The sequence below is a fragment of the Mustela putorius genome, unplaced genomic scaffold (genome assembly GCF_011764305.1).
Source record: "Mustela putorius furo isolate JIRA1106 unplaced genomic scaffold, ASM1176430v1.1 tig00000253_pilon_pilon_pilon, whole genome shotgun sequence".
In the NCBI taxonomy this organism is placed as follows: Eukaryota; Metazoa; Chordata; class Mammalia; order Carnivora; family Mustelidae; genus Mustela; species Mustela putorius.
The window spans coordinates 263,177-273,432 of NW_025421329.1; the positions used below are offsets into that span (position 1 = coordinate 263,177).

The 10,256-nt window shown below is 39.6% G+C and overlaps 1 protein-coding gene across 1 annotated transcript in view; it reads left to right on the forward strand.

Moving 5' to 3' along the window:
* The window catches only part of SPTLC3 (serine palmitoyltransferase long chain base subunit 3), a 134,995-nt gene extending 127,154 nt beyond the window's left edge, over positions 1-7,841 (forward strand). Inside the window, exons 11-12 of the mRNA XM_004754211.3 lie at positions 3,109-3,238; positions 6,708-7,841. Coding sequence (XP_004754268.1) covers positions 3,109-3,238; positions 6,708-6,821 — 244 coding nt within the window. The 3' untranslated portion in view covers positions 6,822-7,841. The remainder of the gene's footprint in view (positions 1-3,108; positions 3,239-6,707) is intronic.
* The last annotated feature ends 2,415 nt before the right edge of the window (positions 7,842-10,256 follow it).

Sequence of the window (10,256 nt, forward strand, 5' to 3'; positions counted from 1 at the left end):
TAAACAAGATGAGGTCTGTCCGCATGCAGCCTGTTGTCTCATATAGGAGCTACTAGGTGGGATCTGTTATTATTAGTAGTTTTAATTGTTAATGTATATAAGGCACTTAACATAGTACTTGGTATACTATCAGTACTTCAGCAGTGGTAGTTATTATTACTACTACTAGGACTTCTACTAGTACAATGATTATTATTATTAGTTTCAACTGAGTGTAAGATTGAGTCACCGTGGTTGCATGGCTCTCCAAAAATAATTATTGCAATCTTTGGTTGCATTAATAAAAATAGAACTTTCAGGAAAATAGTAGGTGGAGATCCTGCTATTGTGTGAATCAAATATGCCATGTTAGAGCCTAGATGATATGTCAAACCATCTATTGCCTTCCAATGATGATGTTATTTAAGGAGGAGTGGATGTGGCTAAATGCTGATTCTATGCTAAGGAAGACTGTCCAATCCAGTGATCACCCACCAAAGGTGGATGCTTGGCCTTAATTTATAAACAAAGACACCAAGACCCACAAAAGTGAAATTGCTTACTGAGGGTCACTCAGCTTATAGGCAGCAAAGCCCAGAATTCAGAGCCAGTTCTGCTTGCCTCCTGAACCAGAGTTCTTCTCAGTGCATAGCACAGCCTCTGAAGCTTTTGTCCACAGCAGGGGGAAACACATCTCATTAAGGCAAACACACAGTATGAGTTTAACTCTCAATGTCATCTTTGATGAATCAAAAGGCCTCAAACCCAGTGAATGGGAAAAACAAAACAAAACACTCTAGTTGCTTGAGTTGTCTAAGGAAACTTAGAATAGGTCAGTGAGCAAAGGTAATGTCCTCTCTGGTTGGCAGGAGTTGCTGCCAAAAGTTTCTTTGCCCCCTGGCCTTGTTTTCTTCTCAGATATTCCTTCAACAGAAAGTTTATATGGAGAAAAGCTTTTGAGACAAGGAGTTAATTGTATAAGTCAGTGTATGAGCACTTCCTTCGTTTGCTTATTTTCAACCCTTTGATATTGATCTCTCCACCTGTCCGTCTACTGCAAAATGAAATATCCTCTCCAGCAAGGTATCTTTTAGAGCAAAGTTTCATTGCGACTCAACCACTGGAATCTTCTGCAACATTTGGTATCATGTGATTTCACCCATAAAACATTCATTTGAATAATCAGGAATATATTATATTTAGTCTCTGATACAGAGTTTACATTCTCCTTCCATGGGCTTCGTCATACTCTTTCAGGATGATAGGATATGCAGTACAATGATGATGCCCGTAATGCATTGCTAACCACTTATTATTATTATTATTATTATTATCTATGTAGCCCAGCTTCTTTCAGCTCACACTACAGGCTCTCGTTTGTTTTGGGGAGTACAAATCCAGAGGCTCATTATATAAAATGATCAGGGCAATCAGACACATTAACCGAAGGAGGCCAGGATTAGTAGTGTAAATTTTAAGGCTGAAAGTGCTCCAGGGAGGCCTCAGATTAGCCTAATGAATCAACAGTCCTATATTTTGCTCTACATTCTTTGGCAAAACTCACTTCCTCTGGTACAAAGAGAAACATGCAGACAGCGAAAATGGTCTTTGGGGAGTCCCGAAAATTAGCTTGAGATCATGGGTCAGGTGGTTTGTAGTCTAGCAATAAAAGCACTTGCCTTGTTTCTCAGATAATTATGAGCTCTCATCGTGTGCCCTTCCATGGGCAGCCTTCCATACGGTGAACAAGAAAAAGCACAGCCTCTGTTTTTCTAACTTTCTCAGAAAGCTTCATCTTCTTGTTAATCTTCCCTGTCCAAATCAAAGGTGACTCTTGCCTTAGCTGGGCCACAGGGCCAGATACACTGTGTTCCCTAGACCTTGCAATCTCCACCACTCCATTGATAACATGCATTCTCCGTGAGGCAACCAAAAAGACAGACAGCTCCATGGCAAGAGGAATAAATAAATGGACAGGCTAGTTCTCCATGTCTGGTTCAAGAATTCTTCCTAAGTTACGACTGGAAGGTTTCTGTGGTGCTGCTTTCATCTTCCAGCCTTAAAAAGGACACCCGGAGCCTCTTAATGCTAAGAACAGATCTGAGGCATTTACCTTGCTTATGGGCAGAGACATTTAGTAAGCAAGGTTTCCTGCAGAGAGCAACAGAGCATAAAGTGGGGCAAGATTCACGTAGGGGCACATGCCTTTTTGTCTGACCTTGGCTCTTAGCACAAAAAAAATCTAGACTTTTGAGAGTTTGATAGTCCAGAACCGTTACTGAGATTAGCTCTGAATAAGAAAAAGTCTAGAAGAAGATAAAGGGAAGGAATCGCCACGGAGAAACATTACACCCTCTAATCTGTAACACCCTGTATCAGAAAGCTTTATAGTTATGACCTACATTCTACAGTTTGCATCCACGGGCCAGCCTCTCTGTGTGTACACATTTCTTCCCTGAATCCCTCTTACCTGTTCCCCCTTTAACTCAGTCAATGGGTTTATCATCCTTGAACATACGGGGGTGGATTTAGTCACACAATAAAAAATGAGGAGACCCTTACTATTTTTCACCTCTGGTTTAATGGGGGAAAAATATGGCTCTGGAGTGATAATACAGCTCGGGACTATCTCCTGGCAGACCCTCAGATCCTGGTACTTAAATAAGAGTCACTAAGTATAGGCTTCTTGAAATTTTCATACTCTGTTATTGGTATTGGATTTTTAAAACATACAAGTTTGCACTTATTATACGTTCTTTCTTTATGCAATTGCATTTGGTTAGCTTTGGGGCTTCTGTTCCTAGGAACCCTGCAGACAAAGAATTTGTATATCAGTGCTGACTCCTTATACCAGGGTCGTGTACATCAGCATTTTCTGCTCAGTGTCAAAGACTCAGTACTCACAATGCTCTAATGGGTGTGCCAGGCCCTATCATATGCACCCTCAGCTCTGGGTGCCATCAAGACACTGTCCCCATTTCCTTGTCAATTAATTACACGTAACAGAAGTTTAGTAATTTCAATCATCTTCTATTTGTTGTTATCAGAAAAGTCGATTAACCACACTCTTTTTCCTGCCACATAATTTTGTCATCTCTCAGCTAACCTTCTCTTTTACCTTTCCCGTAGGGCTTTTGCAAGGCATCTATTAAATAGAAAAATCGGGGTGGTGGTCGTTGGATTTCCAGCTACTCCCCTCGCAGAAGCTCGGGCTCGGTTTTGTGTTTCAGCAGCACATACCCGGGAGATGCTAGACACAGTGAGTACCCACAGGCCAACAGAACCTCTGGTACTGGCACTTTGCATTGTGAGCAGGTTCTTTTATTGAGCTAGCTTGGGGCTCCCTGAGTTTCTATTGGTGGTTTAGAAAAACAACACTCATAAAACTCACTGCGGAAAAACAAAGGGTTGCCAACAATGCCCAACAATGTGATCAACTCAGTGGATAGGAAAGAAAAATGAGGTTAGTGCAGAACTTGACTCAAGGCAGTGTTTTGATTTCATAAAAAAGACTGACTGAGTAGCCATATGTTGTGCTATTTACTTGATCTTAAATGCAAAAGCTAATCTGATGTGCTATTTTAGCCGCAATCACTCACAAACTGACACTTTTAGAGCCACCAAGCCCATCGTATGAAAATACGACCCAACTAACCAACATATTGGCAAAGACAGGTCCATCATATCATCCAGACGTACACTGGGTTTTAATGATTTCAAAACCACATTTCATTGTCCTTTGGTTTTGATCTTTATGGAAATGAGTGAGAGAAGACAACTAAGTCATCTCAGTCAGTTTGGAGTCAATGGAACTGTCTCCTAGTGTCAAGCAATTCAGCAAACATATTGAGTGTCTACTATTGTGCAAAACCCAGGGGCAAAAACTCTTAAGAGGAGATACTAATAAATAAGTGACTAGTGATAACAGATAATATAAATTCATTTTGGAAAAGAAATATAGACAACTGTGGAACATGAAGGTGGGAATTATATATGGGATTGTATGAAGTCATTCATTATATATGACTGAGTTATTCTACATGAAGATGGAATGAATTATGTGTATATGTGTAATATACATGCACATATAACATGTATTATGGATTGTTGTATGTGCGTGTATATGTAGTATATATGTATATATACATACACTAGGAGATAGTAATACAAAGAATAAAAAAGTGAATACTTCGAGTTCAAATAATAAATTATATACACAGTGTATTTTCTTTCTGCTTCACCATTACATTCTTAGGACTTAAACCAGTGTCCACTACAAAGTGCATACATAATAACAACTTCTTGCATGACATACTAATAACTGAGTTAATTCTAGATTTTGAGATGATGGGTGAACTTTGTTGCATGGTTCCTTATAGCTTTCTATGTTGTCTAGGTTCTCCAAAATGTGTATATATTTCTAGTAATTAGTTTTAACAAGTTGTTTCTTTAAAAAAAAAAAAAGTAGACAGATATTTCAAGAAGCTTGACCTCAAAAGAAAGAAAAATAGGTTTATAAAAGCCCTTGAAAGACCTGGGCATGTTTACACATGAAGAGAGGAAAAAGTAATGAGAGACAGTAGGCATAGGAGAGGAAAGGACATGACCGGGAGCATGCTCCCAGAGATGACAAGAGGGGGTAGACAGCAGTGGGGAGTTTATATTTTTTGTGACCCCAACAGCATTGAGGTATTCATGGATACCCAGTTCGGGAGACATCAGACCTCAGGATTTTCTTCAAACGTTCTTAATCCTGTTGAATGGTTGGCTAGGAAGGAGCACGGAGACATCATCTAGACAGATGCCTCAAAACTTTTGAAATCAGGCACCTATATCAATAAAAAATTGTGAGCATATTCCTTAATATGCACATATGGGTAAGTGTAAGATGACCCTTGAATAAACAAGACGTTGAAGTAGCTAACTGAACATAACACTCACAGAAAATGCATATAGTAGACAAGTTCCTTCTATAACCATGTTTGGACCAAGGCAGAGATGAGGCCACTCTACATACACAAAATGGCTTAGAATTTCCTTCTTCTAACATGAGTGATGGCTGCTCCTTTACAAATGACCTCATCTTAGTCATCCCACCTGCCCCATAAGAATTCTGCATAGGACCAATCTCTGAACTTCACCCACTCAGAACAACATCAACCCCGACTGGTCCCTGCTTCCTTAAAGTCATCTCGAGCACAAGCTCAAATGTGGGAAGAAGCCCTTCCCAGCTCCCTCTTACTAAGATGCTTCTTCTGTAATTCATGCCTGCCTTTTTTGAGTACAGGTGTCCTCTGGGTCATCTGATCAGTGGGCTTCAACATAAATCCACTTATAAGTTGTATAAACACTGTCAAGATATTGTGTACATTTTATAGCAAATACCAAAATGGAAGTTAAAAAGACAAATTAAAACGACTAGAAATCCTATGTTCTCCCACACCTTCATGAGTTGTCTCTCATCTCCTCCAAGCGTGCAGATGCCCCACTCTGAGCTACTCCATCCCCACCTTCAGCCAAGAGCAATAGACACTATCCTAGTTTGATGTAATTTAAATATAACTTTTGTTACTTTGTCTTAGTGCTTAGATTTGATGTAAAAAGTTAAGAAGTACATTGAAGTAAAAGAACATTTTAACCACCTATAATGCTACCACCCAGAAAGAAAAGACTCTTCATATGTTGGTGGATATCAAACTTGATACATTTGAAAGACTTCCCAAAGAGGAAAGCTCACTAGTCCCACTAGTCATTCATTCCAGAATTAACAGACATCTGCACCTTTTTCAAAACATTAAGTCCTAATGTTGTCCTCCTCATCTGACAGGTCAAGATGGCCTAACACGTTTTAAAAGGCATGCCTAATACCATAAGATCAGTGATATACTAGATGGGAAAATAACATTTGTCTATTCTCCATCTCAGTAGTTGCTTTGGAAAATTGGGGATACATTTATCTGTCTGAATGGAGAAAACTGAAACAGAAGAGTTCTCGGTCCCTTATGTTTTAAGTCCTACAATTCGATGGAACATAGAGATGAGTTTAAACACTCATCGCTGGGGTTGGGGCAGTATCGGAGGGAAAAGAGGACACTAACCAGCTGCTGCAATGTTCCATTTTGCCCCTGACCTAGACTGATTTGCTGTGTCATGAGGACATAAACCCAAATATAATCTGCAACCTTACCTCTTTCTTCCACAAGTTTAAATATAAGTCATTAAGAATACCTGGGTGGCTCAGTCGTTAAGCGCCTGCCTTGGGCTCAGGTCATGATCCCAGGGTCCTGGGATTGAGCCCCACATCAGGATCCCTGCTCTGTGGGAAACCCATTTCTCTCCCACTCCCCCCTGCTTGGGTTCCCTCTCTCACTGTCTCTCTCTCCCTCTCTCTCTATCAAATAAATAAAGAAAATCTTTTAAAACATATATGTAAGTCATTAAACTTTAAAATAAAGCCTGAAAGGGTAAGCATGGGTCCAATGCTTTTATTCCTCTCCTCACACCCCAAAAATAAGTTAAATATTTGTAATGTGGGGTAGACTATTAAAGGATATGAAATAAAATGAATTAGCATATAACATTCCTCGAGGGCTGGTTTATAAGCCACACCTTAGTGATTTGGATCTTCTCCTTTTCTTTAAAATCAAGGAAGTTGGCAATAGAAGATTATATCTCCGTGGGGTGTAGGGGGTTTAAAGAATAACTGATGGAAGGCAATTTTTTTGCAGGTTTTGGAAAACCTGGATGAAATGGGTGATCTCCTACAACTGAAGTATTCTCGGCACAGGAAGTCAGCGCGCCCCGAACTCTATGATGAGACAAGCTTTGAACTGGATGATTAAGTTTCCTGATCCTGAATTGTACCTAAAGACTTTGCCAGAAAACCCCCCCTTTTTGCCTCAAAAGGAATATAAATGGATTTCTCCCCCTTTTCTAAGGACAATTTTGGTTTCCAAACCAGCGTAATTGAACTGAAGGAAATGTTGGAAATGTTGTGTTTTTAATGTCTCCAGCTTGGGACGGCAGAGACAAAAATATGGTTCCAGATTTTAAAAATTTTCTCCTTTCCCAGTATCCTGCTACAAATACATCACACACACACACACACACACACACACACACACACACACACACTTCCTAGAACATTTTTAATGGCAATGAGCCTGTGTTTTCACTGCTACTGTGCAGACTCTCTGGTCCAGACTCTTTCAGGCATTCCAACCAAATGAGAGGGTTTTGATTTTTAATTCAGTAGATCTCATTATGGGTGTATTTATTTCATCTGCAGACGTGAGTAAGCGTGGTAGACAGTAGCTGACCTCCTTGTTTCACCCATGAATGCCCCCGCTAGAACTCTTCCGTATCGTGGGGAGCTCCAGGCAGGAGGGTAAAGAAATGTTGCTTCTACCATTTGCCACATTTGGACCTTTTCCAAGGACGAGTGTCAAAAGCCATAGTTAATGTTTGGAGGGAGAGAGCAGGACTGGCCAGCAGTGACTCCAGACGTCTTTGAAGGAAACTTTCCTTTTCCTCTTGCTGGTCTCTTACAGTTTTACAGCTGAGCTTTTGAGGTTTGGAAAACTCAAGACTTTTGTTTCATAAGGAAGGGGGCAGAAAGCAAACACAAGCCAATTGTAGGCTTAGATTCAAACTGTAATGTTATGACAACTGGAAGGTTGTTGGTGCCATGTGAGTGAATGATTAGCTTGCATACATAACCCTTATTACTTTAAAGAATGAGTTGTCATTTTCCTATTAAATTTTGAGTAAATGGTGAGATGTAGTTTCCTTTAGAGTTGACTCGCAAGACTATACTTGAACGTATTGATCCAAAAATGACATTAAAAGCAAATTCTATTCAACTTGTTCAAGACTGACACCCCCATTCAGGCCTATCAAATAGTCCTTACTGTCTGCTGGCACACGCAATCCAATTTTGGTATAAAATGGGCTTACACACTATTGAGCAAAGAACTGTAATTTCCTTGAGTTCTCTCTGTCTCTCTCTCTTCCTCTGTCTGTCTGTCTTTCTAAATGTGAACACAAATTTATCTGGAATAGTGCCTTTTTGCTAATTGGCTCTGGTTGGTATGGAAAAAGCCAGTGGAAAACCTTATCTTTAACAAGCTCCCATATGGTTCCCAGATTTGGAAACTCTAAAGAGCAGTGGTGACCTTTTAGCAAAGCTTCTATACTAGTTCGAATGAGTTACAGAACATTCCACTCCATCAAATGACAGTATAAACAAATCATTTCAAGAAAGGCTTGACTTGTGACACAGATGGACCCAAGCTTTCATGCCGTACCCGGAGACAGAAGCCCAGCCAGGCACACTGGTGTTGAAGAGAGCAACATGCCTGATGCTCACAACTGATTAAAGGATAAAGGCGAGCAGTGTGGAAAGCTGTTTATAGGGAGAGTATAACCCCTATTAGGTATATCAGTTTAAAAGTAGATCACAACAATAAGGTTTCTTACACACATTTGTAAGGATCACTATCCATGGAAGAGGAGAGGAAGTGAGTTCTCACTATGCAGTTTCCCCCTCCAGCGACTAATTCTGGTAACTAAATTCTAATTCTTTCCAATGCATCGGTGCACCAGTAACTATGCAAAGAAAATACATGTGGTATCCATGTCCCCAAAAAGGTCTTTTCTCTTGAAAATGTGCATTTAAATGAAATTGATTCTAGTTAGTTGTCCAAAAATGCATAAATGTCTTCAGTCCTATAAAAGGAACAGTAGACAAAGAGGACCTTACTGAGGTATAGCAAGCAAAAAAACCTCCCCTTCCGTTCTAGATGTCCATGATCTTCATATACACCTTCACAACTACCCTTTCAATTTTAAGCATTTAGAGGGGTGTCTTTGTGAGCTGCTATATTCGTCCATCTTTATGACTTTTATGGGGGATCCTGAGTCTAACTCATGATAGGAAAATATTTATTTATCCACCTGGCCTGAAGAACAAGGGGGGGGGGGCATTACTACTGCTTCATCAAGATCCCAGAGTCTTAGAACAATTTATTACATTCTCATGTGCAAGATTTAATGAAAAAAAAAAATGAAAAACTATCTCTGTCAGAGGGAATCACTTAGGAGAACAACTATAAACCAAATGCAATGCTTCCTGAGAACATTAGGAGATACCCAGATCTCATAGGGCTGGTAATAGAAGAGTATATGTCATATATAGAATGAGGTTGTTTAAGAGGGTAATCATGAGAATTTTTACTTTTTATAAGAAAACACCTACTGCTAGGTTATAAAACCACAATTTTAAATCAATAGGGATTATTGAGTCTCAATAAATATACCACAGTTCAAAATGTCTCTTCGGTGGGTTCTGTTAAGAGAATTTCCTAAGAAAACTCTGTTATGTTCCCCAACCCTCCCCTCATTCACGCACAAGCACATATGCACACGCGTGCACACACACATATACACACTTTACCCTTCCTTTAAGAGCAAGCAAGAATGTAAAGATACACAGGTGAGACTCTGGCTGGTTAACAGCTAGATGGGAGATGTTTTAAAAGTGGCCTTCAGTGAAACAGAAGATAGAGGATTCAGACTAATATTCGTAGGGAGGATATATTTGCTTAACAGGGAAATGGCGAGTTATGTCCCTAATCCCATTATGAATTGTGTTATCGTGGATGTTCGGTTATATTGCCTTTCAGCTGTTTTGGTTTGACAGACACCATGGGCTTGAGAATTTGCTAGAAGCTTATCAAAATGCAGGTCCCTGGGGACTGCAGCCAGACTTCCACTGAGTAAGAATAGCTGTTGTGCCTAGAAATTTACATTTCAACAGCCTCCTCAGGTGCTTCTAATCCATGTCCTAATTTGAGAACCACTGTTGGAGCTTTTATTTGCATAGCTCAATTGTCTCTAGTAGCATAACAGAAATTTTGTGCTCATTCTCTGTTGATAATCAAGAGTGCTTAAAGAGAATTATTCCAACCTTTTCTCCTCAGTGGGATATTTTCTTCCCATTTTCGAGGTACCTTCTCTTTTTACAAAATAGAATATTAAGAATAATCTGTGATTGTTTACTTATTCCAACAACAGCTCTCAAATAGGGTGAAAGTCTTAACGGTTCTTCACACATGCAGTGCTCCTCTGTATTTTCTTCAGAGATAGCAAATAGTACAAATGGCTTACTCTGACTTAAAATTTTTGATGAGAAAACCTTAACTTTCCTGTATTTGGATTTACGGCAGTAATAACAATTATACTCTAAACTTCTCTAGTGATTTCATGGCCATTTTTCC